The sequence below is a fragment of the Micropterus dolomieu genome, linkage group LG06 (assembly GCF_021292245.1).
Source record: "Micropterus dolomieu isolate WLL.071019.BEF.003 ecotype Adirondacks linkage group LG06, ASM2129224v1, whole genome shotgun sequence".
Lineage (NCBI taxonomy): Eukaryota > Metazoa > Chordata > Actinopteri > Centrarchiformes > Centrarchidae > Micropterus > Micropterus dolomieu.
The window spans coordinates 13,448,232-13,470,825 of NC_060155.1; the positions used below are offsets into that span (position 1 = coordinate 13,448,232).

Here is a 22,594-nt window from a genome sequence, read left to right on the forward strand (position 1 = left end):
GTTGTGAAATTACAGGCATTTATGTTGTAGTGCACCACTGAGCCTGCCAAAGGACAAAAAGCGTGGATATGCCCTGCATGAAGCCACAAAGGAGACCTGGTACAGTGAATAAAGGCTGAATAGAGACAAGCCCTTATGGTTTTCAGATCAACATTCCCAGACGGAGGAAGTATGTATGATAACTCTTGATGTCCATGAGGTCACACACTAACACATGGATAGGGTGCAAGGTGCTGATAAAGGCATTAATACTTGGCCACAAAACAAAAATGGGAAGTGAAGATAAGGTGTGTTCTGCATACCTATAGCTCATGTTTCCTCAATTTTTTCTTTCCTGTCTCAAGTTTTAAACATCTTTTAAAAGCCAATAAATAAGTGAACTACATGTTAGAAAATCAGACTTTAGGCCTTTGCAACAGGTCATTTGAGCCTCCTGTCCGGGATCCAAAGTACATATTCAGCATAAATATATTCAGTGGGAGAGCTGTCACGCGTGTTGACACACACTTGGAAGACGTTCTGCAGTTTGCACATGATTTGTATCACCTGCATATCATTAAACCATGTGCGTTTGCAAGCAGTGTGTGCTACAACAAAGACAGGACCTACATCACAGTGAAATATGTGATCGGTCCGCAGCTGAGGACAATACAATACAGCCTTCAGTGCTGTTTTAAAAAAATAAAATAAAATCTTAATTACATAAACAAATGCATGATTAAAAGTTGTACTGGAGCTCTACGCCAGCTGTTTGAGGCAGGCTGACACAGCTGTATACATGTGTCTTTGCACACTAAATCAAATGTCCCATTGTGCTCATCTGGAGTGAATTAGGCTGAGGGAGGGAGGGGGACCTAGAGGCTTTGATATACAGAGGAGGAAATGGGTAATGTCCTGGAACCACATGGAACATCCTAATAGGAGCTGGTGACTGATAAGAAGGAGATAACCAGATCACCTCTGTCTGTCTGTAACCTGTAACCCGTTCTTTCAATGTCATGTTTAGTAGTAAAAGTAATAATAATAATGATAGAAGTAAGCTGGCCATGGCGATGTTGTTTTGTAAGTGGAAATTTAGGTATCCAGTGACAGCCAGAAGCTGGAGAGCTGCAAATATCCCACACCCCACTCCCTATAAATTCAGTTGATGTGCTGTGGAGGAAGGCACTCAAGCTCCAACCACTGGAGTGGAGTTGGTCGGTAGCCAACAGAGGAAATCTGTGGTTGTACTAGGCAGCTCCTGTGTGAATGTGTAGCAGGGTGTGTCTGAAATACAGCCACTCGACCCAATATTTCAATTGCCTGGACAAATGAAGGCTTAAAATAGTGTTTAAGTTACATTATGTTTTACTCTGACCGTCTTTGTAAAAAAGTAACCCTATATGCTTGGTTACAGCGAAAAACAAATAATCATAATAATTAGCATTTGTGCTGTTAAAACTAGATAAATGTGTTAGGCTGAAATGATGCAGCGCAGTCTAAAGCTTCTAAACAGACCAAATCTGAAAACAGGAAAGATATGGCTTTTCATTCATTCATTTAAGGGCATAAATCATTCCCTTTGAAGACCAGCCGAGCCTGTTTGCTAGGAACATAAGAAAGCCAATATGGAGAGCAGCTGGTCAGCTGGGATGAACATGACATGTTGTTTGTTGGGAAGAAAATGGGGGAAAAAATATAGAAATGTGGAGATAAAAAAGTGAAAACAGATGAGCGTCACATTCAATAAACAAAATATATCCTCACAGGCTAGCATGCATTTTTCTGTGAAAAACAACATGAAGCACTATACTTTATTTGATGAGTGAAAAACTCTTGGACAACTATGGATACACAGAATACTTTTTTTTTTTACCATCAGACATACCACAGCTCTAACAGGACACGCTGCACTGCCACATGTTTGTCACAAAATGTGCAACTTGCTTACAAGAGAAAGCCCTGCTTGTAAATCTAAGATTCACACAGTAAACAACCAGAAGCAGACTTGCATCAACCAAATGCAATGCAATTAGGGATACTGAACTGAGAATGAGAAACTGGCCACAATTAACTTAAATCAAGAAATTAAATCAAGTCCCCGTGACTGCGGTGTAGGCAGCAACATCACTGCACACAGGACAGACTCAAGTTTTTGTTCACGTAACAGAGGTCTGCTGCCCTCTTGTGTAGTAAAGTATCATTTCGACACAACTTGATGCTTTGCAGCTAAAAGAAAGCACATGGTAACATCAGACCACAACATTTTATTTTCAGTGGTCAGGAATTTTTTTCAGATCCTTTACTTAAGTAAAAGTAAAAATACTACACTGTAAAAACTCCTCCTACAAGTAAAAGTCCTGCACTGAAAATGTCACTTACAGAAATCTTGTGTGGAAGTATCAAAAGTACTCAAATATTACACCGTTTTATGGTATTAGATATCTTATCATTGGATAATTATTATACTAGTAATTAATGCATGATTAATGTGTAAATAACATTTGAATATTGTAACTGGTTGAGGTGGAATTCATTTATACACTTAAATATTAGTGTAAAATATTAGTATAATCTGAAACAATGCATTGCGTGTGAAATCATAATCTGAAGAGTAACTATAGCTGTGAAATAGGTGGAGGCAAAAGTATAAAAATTCTCTATGTATTGTAGCAGAGTTGAAGTATAAAGTTGCATGAAAAGGAAATAAGTAAAAATAAAATATAAGTACCTCTCAATTGTACTTAATTACAGTACTTGAGTAAATGTACTTAGTTACATTCCACCACTGTTACAAATCAAACAAAGAAGACTGTATTCCTGTCTGCTTAAATTAGCCTCTGGTAAAGTCAGGCAAACGAGTACTCAAATGTCATCTCTTATCTGTGAATGCAATCATGTAAGGCCTTACTCAACACTAGCCCCGGTTGCCTTGTACCGTGCCCGAGCACGATGGTCCCCCCCTCCCCACTACCCGCTGGCCTACACTCACATCGCACCTGACAATCTGAGCCGGAGCGCGTTTACGTCATCACTTAGTCAGTGTTTCCCATACATTGATTTGTTTGTGGCGGCCCGCTACAGTACCAATGCCGATCGCCACATTATGATATGTGATTTTTCTTACTAGGACTAGTTAAAATCGTAGTTGATTGCAGAACATGCACATATATTCATGCTGCATCTTCTCTCTCTCGTGAACACTGCTGCACAAATCTGTCTAACACAGCTGTCAATGTCAGAGATGCACCTTAAAAAAAGTTATTAGCAAGCATGTAAGGAGCCAAGTTAATAAGGAGTCCACGATCATTTCCACAGTTTTGAGCCTGTTAAGCTCTAGGTTGCTCTGACCGCACCAGAACAGTCATCGGACATAAGTCAATATCGACTGTCATTCTGTTAAAAAAAGCGCTCTCTCTAGCACGGCGCAGTGGAGTTTCTGTCATGGTAGCATGCTAGGGCACGGTTAGCGATCACAGTAGATGCGTACCCTGCTGGAGTCCAGCCTAACCGTGCCTGAGCTCACGTCTTCAAGTGGTGGATAAAGAACAAATGTCACAGTCAGAAATATTAGTCCATAGTAAACGAATCAGCCACTATTCAAAATGATCATAACAGGTAAGTAAATATACAAATCATTCTCTGGACGGAGTTTCTTAAGTATGAGGATTTTCAGCTTTTCTCTGTTTTATATCAATGTAAAATTAAAATCTTTCTTAGGTTTTTGCTTGTTGGTCAGACAAAACAAGACAACAGAGGGTGTCACCCTGGACTTTGGGATCGTGTGATGGGCTTTTTACACTTCTGTCTGACATTTTAGAAACCAAAGATTGATTGATTAATTAAGAAAATAATTGGCAGATTAATCAATAAAAAAATAATTCTTAGTTTTAGTGTTTTTGTGATGGACCCTAGTAGCATGTTTTATGGGGAGCATCTCTGAATAAGTCTTACTGAGGAACACTGTAATGACAGACCAACAGAGGAAACAGGAAACATTCATCAGACACCTTATCAAAATACGACAGCTGGCTGAGTGAGTCAGTGAAGGAGGGATCCTCCCATCCCACATGGTGATGATAATTAGACCCATGGACCTGCATAGGGCTGAGCAGTGAGCTACCACTGCAGCTATAGTAATCCACATGCTACATTACCCTGTGAACGCTTAGGGTTATCCCTGGTTATACAACCATTTCTAAATTTTTTGGGATGATGGGACATCTGACCGCCCGAAACAGTCAGTTAGCAAGCAAAACTGCAATGGTCAATAGAAGTATTCAGATTCTTTACTAAATGAAGTAAAAATACAGGACCACAATGTAAAAATCATCTATTTAAAGGCCTGAATTCAAAAATATACTTATGTGACAGTGTGACATGAATATTATGATCAGAATGTACTTTCATCCATCCATCGTCAACCGCTTATCCTGCGTACAGGGTCGCGGGGGGCTGGAGCCAATCCCAGCTGACATCAGGCGAAAGGCGGGGTACACCCTGGACAGGTCGCCAGTCCATCGCAGGGCCACACATAGACAAACAACCAGTCACACTCACATTCACAGAAAAGTAAACAATAATTTTTTTATCAAGTCATTAAGTACAACACTTGAGAACATTTATTTTGTTACTTTCCACCACCACCTGTTACCTATTACATACCAAAAAAGGGTTATAAGAACTATTTTGCATAGTGTGGGGTAGTTTAAGGAAGATGTTTTGTATGAACAACCTGAATTGGAAAGGTAACCTGTAACTAAACTTCTGAAAGGATTTTAAACGGAAAAAAACAGACAGCTCTCAAAATAAATGTGCAGTTTTTCCCTCTTCAGCCATAGGTTACAGTTGCAGATTATGTTGCTAGTAGCATCCCACAGTTCCAGTTTAACTGGCATTGTTATGCAGCCTGTCAGATCTGAGATCAAGCAAATATTGACAGGCATCTACTCTCAAGATGCCCTTGTTGGAGAATAATCCGTAGGTACTCTTTTTATCATAGTGGTTTGTTATTATTTGATATATTAATTTAGGTTTATTACATGACTGCTAACCAAGCTAGCCATTAGCCTGTGTGAGGCGAATGTGTTGCTAATAGCCAGTGGTGGAAACTAACCATTTACTCAAGTAGCCTACTGTAATTTAGTACAACTTTGACTTTTATTTTACTTCAGTCTTTCAATTTTATGCTCCTCTATACTTCTACAGCATTTCAGAAGGAAATATTGTACTTTTTACTCCATTACATTTATCTGACAGCTGGAGTAACTACAGATTAAGATTTTACAAACAAAATATATGATCAGTTTATAAAATATGAAACTATCCAACAGTATATAAAGTATGTAAAATGTGTTCTACACCCACCAGCTGTAACATTAAAATGCTGCTTACATGTTGAAGCAGTATGTCCAATTTTATTTTATCACCAATAATAATATGATATATTTAATATTACCACTAGGGCCTAAATTAATTTCCTTAATTCATTCCAATCTCCATTCTGCCTAACACATAATTTCACTTTAATATTTTAAGTACATTCTGATGTTAATACTGTTGTAGTTTTACTACTTACTTGTAAAAGAGTATTTTGACAGAGTTGTATTACAAAAGATATGACTACTTCTTCCATTACTGCTAATAGCTTCAACATTCTAAGTAACTGTTCATTTACTGCTGGGCATGATGATGTTATGTAGGCTATTTTACTTTTGTGGACTCTACTGCATGTTTACTAGATTAATTAGTGTTGCACTTCTTATGAGGACTTTTTACTTGATAAACCACTTGGTTTTATCCTGGCATGAGGGACAATATATTGTAAACTAACTAGGAATTAACAGTATACTTTTGTGAATCCAGTTTGCTTGTCTAACTTGTTTATTGCATCTCATCTTTTCATGATTTGTAATAAGTATAATTTAATTAGTTGTGTTGTATCCAAAAGCTTCACAGTTGCTTTCAGTAAAGACTTAATAGGCCAACTGCTGCCTTCAACCTTTATTGGAAGTGTGTTTAGCTTGCAGCATAGCTATAATCCTGCTGTCATAACACAGACAGAAGAAGTAGCGTAAAATGAAAATATTAAACTTAAGAACCAGCACCTCAAAATTGCACATCATTACTTGGGTAAATTGATGTATTTACTCTCCACCACTACACAGCTGTACCTGTAGGCCTTGTGGTTGCTACAGCGATTTTGAACGCTGCAGGCACCCAGTTATTACATCAAGTTGCAAATGTATGCAATTATGTAATTTTGAGTTGAATGTGGTCAAATTTGGAGAATGGTAGCTGGAGGAGGAGACCAAGACTGTGCCTGTGAATAGACAAGAGTCCAACAAAGGTTAGACACATTTCATAATTCCCTCAACTGGAAACATTTGCGTCAGATTGTTGCATTTTGCCTCGGAAATAATAACTTAATATATGGCAGTTGAACAACTTCCAGATTTTATTTTATATATTAAGAAAGTATTTCACATGTATTAACTACCAGTTTTTTTAACAGCCTGAATGCTGCTAACACATTAATACATCAGTAAAAACAATCAAATGATATAATCCATAACATAACACTGACAGAAGCCATTCAGCTGCATAATAAGTACTTAATTTATGTAGGCCTATTTTTGCTGATAACAATACTGTATTTTACTTACTTACTAAGTATGTAACATTAATGCAGTAATAATACATATAATTTAAGTCATAATACATTACTTTTATTTAAAAGATATGAGTAGGCTATTTCTTTGTTGTCTTTTGAAGCTATTTGGTGATTTGTGATTGTGGGCTATCATACAATTAATTTACTTCATTCTCAACTTATTCTGGACTATGTTTTTTCTTTGAATTGTTTAAAATATATTCTTTTATCAAGTTCTCTGTCTAAATGTCATCTGTTTCTTAATTAAGTCCTTCATGCGTGTCATACATACACTTCAAATGGTGTGTGTGATCATATATGTAAATAATAAAAAAGATTAAAAGTGGGAAAGCTTAAAAACGCAATCTGGCAACAGTATTTTAATATTTGAGCCATAAACACTTTTAAAATTGCAGCTAGAGTGGTAGAAAAGTAACTGCTCATGTTTACTCAAGTGCAGTTGAGGTATTTCTACTTCACTGCAGGACTTTTACTTGTAATTGAGTACTTTCACATCGTATTAATTAGGTAATCTAAGGACTTGTGATTTGTAATTTGAAATAAAACTGATTTGACTTCTTCCACTACTGTTTCCGCCCAATATTTCATTTTGTCCTGGTATTATTTATTTATTTGAAGTTATATTTGTTAAATTAGTTCTATTTTAATGCTGTCTATTCTTTTTTTTTTTTTACTTATACCTTTAACTACTAACGTTACTATACCTACTGTCTGACTTGCTGGCCACATTTAAACACATAAACCAGCAATTCATAATCGAAGCATATGTGCAGCTAATAAAATAATTGCCATGGTATAAAACCATTAGGAGCACTAAAATACGACATTCCTGCTGATTATAAAATGTTAGCTCACAATGACAACAGTATATTAGTCTTTGCTCCATATAGACACTCCTGAAGGTGCAGCTGTTTCCATTAACACCTGGATTAGTAAGAAAGAATACCGCATTTCTGCCTGCCTAATAGTTATATTTAGCCTGTAGTAAAGTCAGACAAACGAGCGCTCAAGTATCATCTCTGTGAATGCAATCGTGAATACCCCTTAAACGTGAAAGCAAGTTTGGTTTCTTCACACAGACATGTCTGGCCAATCCAAACCCCAACCATGCCGTGAATGCAGCTGAGCTGAGCGTTGAGGGTTGGGGGGGGAGCAGACTAGTCCGAAACAGAAGTGACCGCTAGCTTCATGTCAACCACACAGACTGAACTAGCAGCAAGAGCGGAAATATTTCACAGGGAAGAAGGACAGGGGACGACAGAGGGAGAGTGAGGGGGCCCCGCTGGAAGGGATACTGGAGTTTATCCCCTCACGTTTGAAGCGACTAAAAAATTGCATCCATTTGGGTTTACCTATTTTAAGGAGCTCGGAGATATTCGTAGGAAGGTTAGCTAGCCACCGCCATCTCTTCTCAGTCGGAGCGACCGCCGTGTCTTCCACGCCATGGGGAACGCTGCCACCGCCAAGAAGGGCAACGAGCTAGAGAGCGGTGAGTCCGGGTTGTTGTTTAGGGTTTTATGTTGTATTTATGCGTTTGACACTTTCAAAGCCTCCTCGACGTAGATGGCTAGCCTGTTATAACACTTAAAACTCTCCGAACTGGCAGCTACAGTAAAGCAGGGGAGGGCCGTCATCCCCCCGCACAGTTATCCCACCAGCGCTGCAAACACTCGCCTTTTAGTTGACGATAAATGACTATGCGGGGGATTGTTTTTGTGCGTTTTGCACGTAAAAATTAGGGAAAGACTAAGTTAGCTAGTAGCAAGAAGACCCCGTGGATGTTGTGGTTTTCTTGGCTGCAAGGGGGGTTGGGGGGGCGGGGAAGGGTCGCACTGACAGTGTTAACTCTGTTAAAGCCTTGGAGACCTGCGAAAGCAATGCTTATCGATAAATCCCCACATATCAATGTCACACATTGAAAGGCTGTTTTGCAAGCCAACTGGGGTAACGTTACAAGAAAGATGAAGCTTGATGGTCTGCTAGTCTGCTAACTTTAGCTATGAGGGGGGGATTAGCCCTCAAAAGGCCCCTGTCATTTCATTCCCTCATGATGGTGGTAGCTGTTCAGGCCTGTACATATAACACAGCTAGCCGTGGCGTGTAGCCGCTTCCCATCTAAAGCCTTAGAAAATGGCTAAAAATCTTAGGGCTAGCATCATCTCGTCTGTGGTGTCATCCTTAACTTGGAGCGAATAACATTCAGGATGTGTGGTTCTTCTTACAGTCTGTTTAGCTGCAGACTCAGTGCGCACAGCTAGCTGTATTATCAGACAGAAAACTTTGCACTGGTCATCTTAAATCTGCAGCAATAAACCACAGACCCATGAGTAATTGTTATAAATAGCCAATACATTTTACTTGAAGGCGATGTGGGATTGTTTCTGCCCCGGGCTTCACTGCCACATTTTTATTCTTGGCTACATAAACAAAGCTTTCCATCTGTACAGCAGTGACCAAATATGGTGAAGAAATGACAAATGCTCTCTTTCCATTCATAAAACTGGGACCTACTACTGTCTTCCCGGCATACACGCTCGCGCACACATACACATAAACACACTTGAATTGTGTCCCTTGTGTTTATTTAGAGACCCCTTTTTTAAATCTTGCTGTGGTAATGGTCCATCAAGGATCCCTTCTCACACTCAGCTTGTCATTGACTGGAGCAGCTTGTCATCAGACCTTCGTCAGAGGATAAGGGGTATTACAAGCTTTGAAAGGTTTGACGTAACTAGGCCCAGGCTAGTGTTAGTTTGCGGTCCTATACTTTGATGTATGCAGCTTGCCATCATTGAGAATCCTGTGTTATAAATCATAAATGTTTCCCTATGCTTGGTTGTAAACGTAAGAGCTGCAGGTGTTTATTGTTTTGTTTTTTTGCAGAATTGCTTGCATTCGGTGGTCTACAATCAGCCACCTCGGCACTGAAATTGTCAACCGCTATTCATGCATTTTTATAATCTTAAAAACATGCAGAGAACCATCTGTGTTCAGTTGAGCACTAAGTTTGTTTAAAGTAGCTTCACTTTATGATGCAGTGAATACGTTCCTCTGAGATTTATTGACCTGTTGAGAGAGACCAGGCGGGCAACAGTCGGACAGTGCCAACCAGTGGCAGACAGAGATGATCAGATCAGCAATAGTTACATACCAACCATGCCAAGCATTTCTTTTGAGTCTAACTATGATCCCTACTTCCTGTGCCGTGGCTATCTGTTAAACCTGTTTAAGCTTACACTGTGCCCTGAGCTGCAGATTTGCCCGGAGTATAGCCGCTCTGACGAGACGACCTGGTTACCTGCAGTGCTGTATATACACTAGAGTACCTGTGTTTACTGTATATTGCTGGAACAGTTGGAACAACACCAACACAGTCACACTTACACAGGCAGATAAAACAGCTGCCATGACACCTATTTAATTTCACTGTGCCCATGTACTGTGTTTCACACTGTAGTGTAACAGGACATAACTGAACCATTATTATGCTTGTCTGGATTTTGGCATTGCTGCCAGGAAAGAATGGCCAACTGTGCTGGCTTCGGACCATTTAATTTGGCCCTCCAGGTACAAAATGTCAGAGAGACGTTTGTGCGTACAAAAACACCTCATATTATTAAACGGTTTAAAATGTCTTCGAGTGGAAGGGAGATATTTAGTCGCAGTGGATGTTATGATGTTCTAGGGCTGCAACTAAACTGAATTCATCTGCAGGGTATTTTCTTTATTAATCGTTGTCAGACTAGCACTACTGTGTTTTTGTAACATTTGTGGATTAATCTACGAGTCATTTATAAGAATATTAATCAACAACTGTTGTATAAAAAAAATCAATTGTTTAATCATGCAGAAATGCTAAACATTTGATGGTTCCAGCATCCCATAGGTGAATGTTTGCTGCTTTTCGTTGATTTCCATCATTATAAGTTGAATATCTTTGGTTGGTTATACATCATCATCTTGGGCTCTGGAAAATTGTGATGGCCATTTTAACTATTTTCTGAGTTTTATTGACCAGACGATTCATTTATAAAATAAATGGCAGGTTAATCAGGAATGAAAACACTTTTTAGTTGCAGTCCTACTTAAGACAAAGAAAAGCAGCAAATCCTCACATTTGAGAAGCTGAAAGTAGGAAATGTTTAAATTACCAACTTACAATTAATCAATCAAAATTGTTGCAGATTCTTTTTCTGTCGACTACTTGTTTCAGCTCTGTTTTTCTCAAAGCACTTGTCATAATATCAAAACTGTTGTAGGGAGAGAAAGTTTCAGACCAAAACACTCACAAATTTCACAAAAGTCTAAATCTTTGCAGCATACGGAAGGTTTTCAGTGATTCGTTCACTAGTGTGGAGTGTTATCTTGTCAGTCTGACCTAATATGCACGACTCAATTTCTGCTTCATGGCATTTTTGGTACACCTGTTCTTTGAATACCACAGGAGTCAGTCAGTCCATTTAAATTCCACAGGTGAATGTCAACTCTGTTTTCATTCCTTTTTCTTTTGTTCACTGCATATGCTTCATGTTTGTTGATGTGTTATACTTGTTGTTATGTACATGAACTCTATATTTCTCTCTGTCTTCTCTTCCGTATCATCACCATCCGTGTGGGTGATTGTTCCTGCAAAACCTTGGTGATCAATAGAGACTTTTGGTATGCTCATTCCTCCAAAAGATGTGCCAGAATGGCAGAACGGCGTTGGTCTCTTTGTGACAACTTGCTAGATGTGCTTGCTTTTACTGTGTGCTTTGATAATAAGTCAGTGTTTTTGTTATCCACATTCTCTCAATCTGGATTTCCCATACATTGGTTTGTCTTTGCTTACCATTTTTATACTGTTTCTAGCCTTCCCCCAAACTGTATTAAGTGATGCACAAGCTGCTCAGAGAAACCTTTCCTGTAATTTTGAATGTTGTGTTCCCCCCTTCCTTTTGAAAAAGGCTACTAAAAAACTAACAGAAACAAATATACTGAGCGTCTTGGCATGCATCACTAGTCTGCCTGTCTTGGATGTTGTGGTCTTGCGTTTGTGTATTGTCTTATCTTTAGAGCAAAGAATGTGATATTTTAGTATCCCATTTAATTTATATCCAGATGAGAGTTGACTTTTCCCATATTCTTCTCCATTGATTTACAAATTAATTCACATCCCCGCATTTGTTCCTTTCCCTCTCTAATATGATAGCATTTGGTCTTTTTTGTTAGTTTTCATCTAAAACCCAAATGTGCATTTATGCTACAAATTCAAGTTAATGAGCTGTATGCTAACTGGATTTGTCTTTCCTCTTTTTATTTTTTTAGTGAAAGAGTTTCTAGCCAAAGCCAAAGAAGATTTCTTACGGAAATGGGAATGCCCACCACAGGTAATAATGATGAGAAGTTGAACTCCATATTTTTTTGGTGGCTGCGTCCACAGAACGGGCTAACGCGTTGTTATTTTCACAGAGCACGACGTGCCTAGATGACTTTGAAAGATTAAAGACCCTGGGTACCGGCTCATTTGGAAGAGTCATGCTGGTGAAACACAAAGGAACAGAGCAATACTTTGCCATGAAAATACTGGACAAGCAGAAGGTCAGTGGAGGCATATATCAAGCCTCATGGGACATTTCCAAATAAATAACCCTGTTGACATGTGCTGTAAATGTGCAGTACCTTCTTATCTCCCTAATAAATGGTATTAAAACCTATTCTCGTAGCATTACATCGTGTTACAAGGAGACACAAGAAAAATAAATAACTAAAAGCTACCTTTCCTTTTAGTGTCTGTTATCTCTGTTACTGGTGGAAGTCAGATTTGGATGACAAGGTCATCTTATCTCTTTTTTTAATCAGGTGGTGAAACTCAAGCAAATAGAACACACATTAAATGAGAAGAGGATATTACAGGCTGTGAGCTTTCCCTTTCTCGTCAAACTTGAATATGCTTTTAAGGTAAAGTGTGCTTCTTTTTTTTTTTTTTTAAATGTAGTAACTGAAATTTCTTCAATCCGTTCTGAGCATGGCATAAGTGTCTCTTTACTTTACTTAGGACAATTCAAATTTGTACATGGTGATGGAGTATGTTCCAGGAGGAGAGATGTTCTCACACCTAAGACGAATTGGAAGGTTCAGGTGAGTTTTCCACTGAATCTCATTTCTGCTGTGTGTTACATAACGGACATCGATTAGTTCTTGAGATTGCTTTTAGGTTTGAGCTGTGAACCCACTTATTTCCTCCTCTACAGTGAACCACATGCACGCTTTTACGCCGCCCAGATAGTGCTGACATTTGAGTACCTCCATTCACTAGATCTCATATACAGAGATCTGAAACCTGAGAACCTTCTCATTGACCACCACGGCTACATTCAGGTGAGCTGGAACGCAACAAATGAATACATAATGCTTGCTCTGTCTTACAAGTTTGCCCATGTATGGTATAATATGCTCCTGACCTTTAGGTGACAGACTTTGGATTTGCCAAGCGGGTAAAAGGCAGGACCTGGACATTGTGTGGGACACCAGAGTACCTGGCGCCAGAAATCATTCTCAGCAAAGTATGGACTTCCTGTTTAACACCTTTGAACTCTTGTAACACACTTTTCTTTTTGCTTTGTGATTTTCATTTTTTTTTGGAGTAGGTTGTTGTTTGGTTGTGTAATTTATGCTCCTCTAGTAGATCACTGGTTAAAAACGGTCCATGTTTAGTCATGTTGAGGTTTTCCTGCACAGCTTGAAAGGACATTTAAAGCAGAAAACATATCAAGCTAATTCAAGTGTCCTTAAATCAGACTTGCTACTGTGCCCTCTGAACAGTCATACAGGACAAAATCCACTCCACAAGAAGAAGGGATGCCAAGTATTTTTTTTTAATTCAGCAACAAAAACCCCCGCAAATCTTACTTTTTATCAAATGGAAAAACTACCCTTTGCAACAGCTTTCTCTATGGCATGTAAAACTGGATCCTGGAAAATATAGGACATCACTAGCCAAAATAGATAGTTAGAGAGTCAGATTGAGGAAAGCGGAAAAGTGGATTACAAGAAAGTAAATTAGAACAGACCACTGTATTATAAATATATTCAATCTCAGACTATGGAAGGGTGGATTTTTCATTTTAACACGGGTTGTATGAAGACATTTACGTAGAAATGCCACTCAAACGTTCCCTACTGTGCTTTGTAGTAAGATTACTGGTGATAAGCATTTTAAAAGCTCCCTTGCTAAATGTTAGTATTTAGTCCAGTCGTCTTCTCATACATTAGAAGCAGGAAGATGACTTCTGAATTCTATGAGTAGTAGAAGTTTGGTTTTTTTGTCCTCTCAGTGACAGCAGTGTCTTTCTTGACTCTTTTTTATTTTTTATTTTTATTTTTTTAGGGCTATAACAAAGCTGTAGACTGGTGGGCCCTCGGAGTCCTCATCTATGAAATGGCAGCTGGCTACCCTCCATTCTTTGCAGATCAACCTATTCAGATCTATGAGAAGATTGTGTCTGGGAAGGTAAGCTGGGGTTTGTTTTTAGATATTTCTACATGAAAGAATTAAAAAGTTATTGAAATTGAAAATGCGCTTCCTATCTGTGGTTTGAGAATAAGTTAGATGTACAAAACGACATTTGAACTGGTAGAAAGAAATTCTACAAACTCATTTCTTCTCCTTTCTAGGTACGATTCCCCTCCCACTTCAGCTCCGACTTGAAGGATCTGTTGAGAAACCTGCTGCAGGTGGATCTGACCAAACGTTATGGCAACCTGAAGAACGGAGTCAATGACATCAAGGGCCACAAATGGTTTGCCACAACAGACTGGATCGCAATCTACGAGAGAAAGGCAAGACGCCATACACATTTTGTAGTGACACCAAACACTGTTAGACCCATAAAAATCAAGTTAATTAGATATTGATTTGTTGATATAGATTATTTTTTTGCTAGTTGTAAATTTCTCAGTTTTGATGCCCCAACATTATTATTCTATACTATTTTAGATAGAAAATTATCTGAGGACGGTTGATGACATCTGTTTTCATATTTCCTGTGTGATGTTCAATATTTGCAGATCACAACTGGTCAGTCAGAGTGTTTTGGTTTTTGGAAATCATCCAGCTCCACTGTTGGCTGTGAGCTCTCAGTGCCACATGCCATTTTGCAGGATGACACTGATAATGGAGCTCTTCGATTAATCAAAGTAGATATTTAGCTCAGGCTTGAATGTCATTGATCTGTTGATTCTGTGTAATCTTATTATTATACAATCACACAATGGTTTTATAAGCTTTCTGACTCTCGTCAAATGCATCTGCAAATCTGACCCTACCTATTGTGATTTGTTATTTTCAGCACCATTTTGATTTAGTATTCATGTTCTTCCCCAGTTTAGTGTTTTCCACATGACAACATGTAGTGGGATTCTGTAATGTAGACATAGTATAGAAGCAGATCTATTTAGTTAGATTTTACACACATTCAGGGAAAAAAAATAAAATTCTTTAGAGCTTCGATTCAGTGAAAAAACTGTATGACAATGTCAGACTGGAGTTTTATTACAATAAGCAATTTTAGACCAATTTTCTATTGTCATTACATATTCTTTTGTCTTGTTTCTCTAACAGCCAAACACACTGCATGTTTTCTCAAACATTGAGAAAATTCTTCGGGAACTTAGATGCTATATGTAAATGGCGTGTTGTAGCATTTAATTGAAAATAGAATCACAGCAGAGAGGCCCGTATGGTGTGTCATACTCAGCTAGTTACAGGTTTTTAAGTTGTTAAATGTTAAGCAATCGCAACATTTTAACAAGGAATAGGTTTTAGTGACTGTAGAAATGTGTTATTGGTAATGATCTGCAAAAAGTTCAACTTTACATTGTGGATGAACAACTGGCAAGAACAGTGGGAATGATCTATTTGTGATCTCAGTCATCAAAGTGTGAAAAACAAAAGCTCCTTCAAGTCATATTTTACAGGTATATGCAAATCTAAATCCATGAGATTAGGTACCTTTCAGGCCTCAGGTGTGCTTGAGATGAAGTAGTTTGAACAAAGTGTCATCCGACCATGTATAAAGGCAGAAGTGTTTATCTTTTTCGAAGTGCAATGCTTAAATGTGCGATGAAACGCCCGCTGTCAAAGAGAGGGGGAAGAAATGATAACTATTAAAATGGGGATTAAAGAGATACTATGCGATTCTGTAGAGTTTACTGATAGTTAAACTCAACCAAAGTCAACCAAACAAACACACACCCCGTTAGTGCTCTCCCCAAAGCTCCGACCCTTAATTTTGCTGAAATACAGCAGAATCCACAGTCTGCTGGCCTCAATAAGGTGGCATGTATTTTGCAATACTGTGGAAAGTGTGACAAAAAGCAAAGCTAACGTTACTCGCCTGTCCAGCAGAAACAGCGTCGGTTTTCATTCCTTTCAAATCCGAGGTTTATCCAGCAACCATACCTCACCGATGCTAACACGCCCTTGCCTGGTCATGTTACTTGTTTAGCAATTCGTACTCTTCAGACCTTTCCCTCTTTGGCTATTTCTCAGCCATCTCTCCTTCTTCACTCAATCAATCAAGTTTTATTTAAAGTACAATATCACCAAGAGACTTGGTCCCAATACACTTTACAAAAATACATTGAAATAAAATACGGAAAGCACGTGATACAACACAAGATACTTTTGTTTGTGTTCTATTTACTGAGCAAGGCCTGAGTAGGAAAACCTGATTTTTTTTTTTTTTTTTTTTTTTTTTTTTTTTTAAGAGCTAGCAAAATGTGATTAAATGTTCACTTAATTTAACAAAAAAAGTCTTTTGGATTAGAATTTCATAGTATACATTTTAAGGGGCCCACTTTTGTGCATTTCGGTACACATGAAACATGATGATTGTGGTTGGGTGAATGAAAAGAAAGCTTGAGAGACTTATAAAGTTACTTATAAAGTAGGTCTTATTTTCGGGTTTTTGAAAGTTACTAAACTTGATGGACCCAGTCCCCTAATCAGACATTGGGAAGGTGTGGAGGCAGGGGGTTCCACACTAACCATAAGTCAGGCACTCCCTTTAAATCAATTATTTTAGCTTCAGTCGTTCTTGCCCGTTTCTAGACGCCTTTTTGACAGTATAAGGTACATTGCTGAAAGACAGTCTGTCCTTCCTCAGAAATAATAGCATTCTCTTTCTCTCTCACGGGTGTTCTTGTGACTGGCAGTGTAGACATAAATATATATAAATCCTGCCTGTTAAAATATGTTTGGCCCTTGTTCTTGCAGGTGGAAGCCCCGTTCATACCAAAGTGCAGAGGGCCAGGGGACACCAGCAACTTTGACGACTATGAGGAGGAGGAAATCCGTGTTTCTTTAACGGAAAAATGCGCAAAGGAGTTTGCAGAGTTTTAGGATGCGAGAACATGGATATATCAGGGAAATAAGAGGATCTTTGCACTCTTCTAAAGACTTGGGATGGAGCAGAGACCGTTTTTCAGATCTACTACATAGTCCCTTCATTCCATAAGGCTGAATGAGGTCGCCATGATCCTTGGGTGCCGATAACCTCTCACTGTCATGTACACCTGCGTATAAAGCAGACACACCACTTTTTCTTTTTATGTTCTTTTTTTGTACCTACCCACTGTTTTTTTTTGTTTGTTTGTTTTTTTACTTTGAAGCAGTTAGTCTTGGATGTTGTGATCCCCTTTTTAAATGTGATATTTTTCAATTTACGAGGAGAAACTGAGACAATGGCCAGTAATAGTCCACATATTGTAACTGACTTGTCTATGGCAGTTTGACACACTGTTGTGTGGGTTGTAGACTATTCCCTGTCGTCAGCGGTGTATATTTAATGGTCTGTTACAAGTCCACATCACATTGGCTATTGTAAAAAAAAAAAAAAACAAATCTGGCCAGCTTCCAGAGGTAGCATTCGTCATATGTGCATAACTGTCAATTTTGTAAGACATTTGAACACGCTCAGTGTTGAAAGAATGACCAAATAGAAAATGCTGGGTGACACAAGAAGAGAGGTCCTTTCCTTTCTTTGCTTTTTGCCTAGAGAGCCAAACCCTAGGACCCCCTCACAGAAGCATCCATTCACTGTCTTCTCGGTGTTCTGACCCAGGCACAGCAAGCCATCGCAGAAAAAGACAAATCTTGTGACATTAGTAAAATGCAAATTGAGTTGTTTGTTTGATCCTTTTTGGATCTGTTAGTTACATGTAAAATTTGTCATTTGGTATCTTTCTATTTTTGTCTAACATTATAGTCATATTGTCCCTAGATTTCAGGTCTGCTTATAAAGACCCTTTCTTATGAGTCTGTGGAACAATGTGACCTCAGTAAAAGGAGAATAATGAGGTGAAATCCTTTTTAGGATTTTTATCAAGTGTAATGTTAAGTTGAGAAGGTCAGTGTGACTAGTGTTGGGGTACCTCAACATTGTTAGTGAAACCTTTAAAAAAATAAAATAAAAAGTACAGAATTTATTATGTATTAAATCAAAAGATGTTATGAAATCTTGAGAAACAGGAAAGCAAAACTGCATATTTACCGTATTCTCCCTGTTACCACCCCCTGAACTGATTTTTTTTGTTTCATTCTTATCCAAGAATGTAGATTTGCAACTTATAGGTATGCATATTTGAAAGCTTGATTTGAAGGTACAGTTTTCCTCACATACACTGGCTAAAATAAAGACTGCTCCTTTGTACCACATGTAACCCTGTTATTGTTAAACTCATTACATCATACGTATATACATTGTTTCATATATGTTTTTATTTATACACATTAGAGATGCTAATAAATTTTATTTTTAAAAGTGTTGAAGTTGTGTAACTCTGTGCATTGTGAGACCGACTGTTGTGCCATTCTGTTCACTAGCACACCTACATAGAAATTGTATCGCCGGGTCAGAATTTAACCTCCATAGCAGTCCAAAGCAGGTGATAAGTGTAATAAAGACACAGGGTTTGAGTTCCTTGTTGCAGGGTAGTGGATCCTAATGTGTGGGGGGTCCTTGACACATTTCCAGGGGCCACCCAGAACAATAACTGTTTACTTTTGAGTCCTTGGGAGTCAGCAAAGGAGTGCAAATACAAACTTTTCACTTGCGTCCCTGCAAATATAGACAGTGCAGAGTGTATTTTGGAACCTGGACATGAAGAAAACAGTGTGAAAACAGCTGTATTTATAATTGAGTATTTTTGTTCCATTTTGATATATCCAGTGGCCCTTGAGTAGGTAGTCGGGAACACTCCCACATGAAATGCAAAGTAAAATTTTTAACAATATTTTTTTATTGTTTATTATCAGAACCAATCTACAGCAATTACCCAAAAGTAGGTGAATACAGTAATTTTTAAAAAATATAGTTGCCAATTATATGAGGATTCACCCCTTTTCATTTCTTTTCAAGAAAATGTACGTACATACTAGTGGTCAACCAATAGAGTTTTTCAATGACCGATGTAATGTAGATAGAGATATTAGAGTACAATCTAATATACATGGTTATCTTAGCTAGTAATGTGTTGTGTTAGATGGAATTTTTATTAATTAATGAAATAGAAAAACACATTGGGTTATACTGTAGATTTCAGAGCGTGACTTGTGTTTAAGGGAGAGTGGGACACAGTTTGTTAGAAGTGACCTTATTCAACTGCATTATTCTCTACAGTATAAAAATATATATATTTAATGCTGGGCAGTATTGGTTTTAGATTAGATTTACTGTCATTTAGGATGGGAGAAGCACATTAACTGTTAGAAAAGACAATGGTGACTCATAAGAAGGAGCGCTAGCATTGTTCCACAGCATATCCAACGAAGGTTAAAATGAAGGGCAACTGGACTTGGTTGAAGATACTGGAAGTATCTTCAACCAAGTCCAGTGAAGATACTGGAAGTATCTTCAACCAAGTCCAGTTGCCCTTCATTTTAACCTTCGTTGGATAACTATGACCTGGATGACTGAGAATCTTCATAGACACTTCCACAGCATACACACTGACACAGCTGCCTGCAGATGTATCAGCAGAATAGACATTTTTTTGTGTTTATCGGCCTAGTGAGTGCAGGTATCTCAAAATATCAGATTCGATCCGATTAATCAGTCCGATTAATTGAGCATAGAATTCTAAATTACAAAATGAAAATGTCAAAGGCATGAGAGACTATAATTAATAATAAAAAAAAGATTATTAAAAAGAATAAGATTTTTATTTAATAAATGAGTAAAACATTATTTCATCTAATGAACGATTACCAAAATACTTCACTAATTTTATGCAGAGAAACAAGTTAGGTATTATATGCATAGTTATTATACTGAATTATAACTATAAGCGCAATATTGCAAAGGCCACTTTTTGTACTCTGACTTTGTCACATACATACATAGTGAAATGTTTTGGGGGTTTTTTGTAGTTGCAAAGATGGCAAAACCGCATTTGCCTATTTTACTATTACTATTTTAAATAATCCAAACTTGGGATATATTTGGGCCTTTCATCTTGCCGTAGTCCTTCCAGTGAGTGGGTGTTTGGATAATGTAGTACACCGGAAGACACGTGGGGCTTTGCGTCGCTGTACGGTTGAAGTTTGCGGAAGCATGGCGGGCCTGGAGCTTCTGTCCGACCAGGGATACCGTTTAGATGGAAGAAAGGCCACCGAGCTGCGGAAAGTCGAGGCCCGTATGGGTGTGTTCGCTCAGGCCGACGGCTCCGCGTATTTGGAGCAGGGAAACACGAAAGCTCTGGCAGTGGTGTACGGTCCACATGAAGTAAGTAGGGGCTAAGGCTGGTGAAAACATGCATGGGTTATTCGGTGGTCAGCGCTGCAGGAAGTATTTATAATTAATAACTGTAAAACAGGCCGGTGTTCATCAACCCTAAGTGGGTAAATATACCGTAAATGCGTTTCACTCTGTGCACCACTGTTCATCCAGCGGAGCAGGCACTCCAGAGGAAGTGTCATTCAAAGTAATAGCAAGTTATTGATGTTGTCTTGCACAGTCCAAGAACAGCAAACACGAAATACACTTCCCATAATGCTGAATCAGAGAATACGTTTAAGATTAAAGGTTAATCAGGATGAAAACATAATCTAGTGTAAGTGTTTAGGTCAGTAATACTTGAATAGTGGATTAAGGTTTTTGTCAAATAATGCCCATCATAAGTTACCTACATAAGTCTGACTGCTTATTTGTGTAACCAACAGCTAAATAGATATAGTATTATACATAGTAATTATATCCATGACTGGATAGTCAACATCACACTATTAATACACATATTTTTGATAGCGAGAACGTAATGTTCCTTTAGAAAGCTTTTAATGGGAAATTTTTTTTGAGGGGTGTTCATTCAAATATACTTTACGTTTATTACTGAGGTCATAGTTGGTGGTGGTGTGTTTCTGATATCTCTCTCTAGCTGTCGCATGGCATTGCATTAGATGTTTACACGTGTACCTAATAAAGTGGCCACTGAGTGTATGTCAGGGTGTGCCAAATGTAGGCACAATCACATTTCTCAAATTGATAGTCAATGCAATGAACTGTGCTCCCGTTTGTAATTAGAATTAGCTTGAAATCATTTGTGCATGTTGAAAAATTCTAGAAATTTTACGCTTCAAATAAAGGTGACAAATGATCATATACTGAATTAACAGCCACTTATCTCATGGTGATGTTATTTAGGAGCAGCAAATAAAATATTGATTGATTGATTGTCACCCGTAGATGCGAGGTTCACGCAGCCGGACTCGTCATGACCGAGCCATTATCAACTGTCAGTACAGCATGGCCACGTTCAGCACAGCAGAGAGGAAGAGGAGACCTCATGGGGACCGCAAGTCTACTGAGATGAGCCTCCACCTGAAGCAGACGTTTGAAGCCGCTGTGATGACCCAGCTCTACCCACGCTCTCAAATAGACATCTATGTCAAGGTCAGTGTGGAACAGTGAGAGGTGGATGTGATGTGTGTTTATAGTGATCATCATCATGAGAAAAATTTAAACTACAATTCAAAACGTCCCTTTCTAAACAGATTCTGCAGTCAGATGGAGGGAACTACAGCGTGTGTGTAAATGCAGCCACTCTGGCGGTGATTGACGCTGGCATCCCCATGCGGGACTATGTGTGTGCCAGCACAGTCGGGTTTGTGGACGAGACGCCCCTCGCTGATCTTTGCTATGCAGAGGAAAGTGGAGGTGTGAGCTCTCTGGCCTTAGCACTGCTGCCCCGGGGCGGACAGATCGCTCTGCTGCAGATGGATGCCAGACTGCATCAGGACCACTTAGAGGCTCTGATCGAAGCTGCCATGACGGCTTGTAAAGGAGTGAGCAAGGTGCTGGATGAGGTGGTGCGACAACATCTCCAAGAAGTTTCTGTGCTGTCTGGAGAGTGATGCAAGGAGGAGGGTGAATTGGTTTTGGTTGCAGACCAGTATTATTGGACTTAATGGGAAGGATTGATGTGAGAATCTTTGAGTGAATGTTTTTTTCTTTCTTTCTTTTTTTTTATGTATTCATGACAATTATACAAGTGGTGAAGCCAACATTAAAAATGTCAACCCTACATCGTGTGTTGTTCATTTTTGAGTGATTGCATAATTCATTCAAGTATTTAAATGTGCAATGCTTAATCTTATTTGTTATCAAAAGAGTCTTCATGTTTTAGATGCTGTGAAATGTCAGCATTGTTAAACAGGGATAAAACAGGGATATTTACACAACCTAAAATGTCTTTTAGAAACACAAAATGCTGACTTGACCTTTGTAACTGAAAATGTCAAATTGTGGATGTTTCTAACACAATTTTTAATAGGGAAAGAATAATATAACTGTAAATGACTGGGCGATATGGCCAAAAGTGTTATCACGATAAAAATGTTCACAGCATTGGATATCTATAATTATCAGGATAAATGTCATATCATTGCTTTTAAGTTTAAAG

The 22,594-nt window shown here is 38.5% G+C and overlaps 2 protein-coding genes across 2 annotated transcripts; both read left to right on the forward strand.

Moving 5' to 3' along the window:
- The first annotated feature begins 7,736 nt into the window (after window positions 1–7,736).
- On the forward strand, window positions 7,737–18,459 carry prkacbb (protein kinase, cAMP-dependent, catalytic, beta b). Its single transcript, XM_046052263.1, has 10 exons — window positions 7,737–8,141; window positions 11,960–12,021; window positions 12,104–12,232; window positions 12,494–12,592; window positions 12,690–12,772; window positions 12,886–13,012; window positions 13,102–13,197; window positions 14,022–14,144; window positions 14,309–14,473; window positions 16,911–18,459. Exons 1-10 carry the CDS (start codon window positions 8,096–8,098, stop codon window positions 17,034–17,036), a joined length of 1,056 nt encoding a protein of 351 aa, XP_045908219.1. The 5' UTR covers window positions 7,737–8,095; the 3' UTR covers window positions 17,037–18,459.
- A 1,728-nt stretch (window positions 18,460–20,187) lies between these two features.
- On the forward strand, window positions 20,188–22,216 carry exosc4 (exosome component 4). Its single transcript, XM_046052177.1, has 3 exons — window positions 20,188–20,418; window positions 21,379–21,585; window positions 21,687–22,216. Exons 1-3 carry the CDS (start codon window positions 20,248–20,250, stop codon window positions 22,044–22,046), a joined length of 738 nt encoding a protein of 245 aa, XP_045908133.1. The 5' UTR covers window positions 20,188–20,247; the 3' UTR covers window positions 22,047–22,216.
- The last annotated feature ends 378 nt before the right edge of the window (window positions 22,217–22,594 follow it).

Coding starts and splice junctions, on each gene's coding strand:
- prkacbb (XM_046052263.1), top strand. CDS start 8,096: ATGGGGAACGCTGCCACCGCCAAGAAGGGCAACGAGCTAGAGAGCG. Junction 14,145..14,308: donor AGAAGATTGTGTCTGGGAAG/GTAAGCTGGGGT, acceptor TCTCCTTTCTAG/GTACGATTCCCCTCCCACTT. Junction 14,474..16,910: donor TCGCAATCTACGAGAGAAAG/GCAAGACGCCAT, acceptor TTGTTCTTGCAG/GTGGAAGCCCCGTTCATACC.
- exosc4 (XM_046052177.1), top strand. CDS start 20,248: ATGGCGGGCCTGGAGCTTCTGTCCGACCAGGGATACCGTTTAGATGGA. Junction 20,419..21,378: donor TGGTGTACGGTCCACATGAA/GTAAGTAGGGGC, acceptor TGTCACCCGTAG/ATGCGAGGTTCACGCAGCCG. Junction 21,586..21,686: donor AAATAGACATCTATGTCAAG/GTCAGTGTGGAA, acceptor CTTTCTAAACAG/ATTCTGCAGTCAGATGGAGG.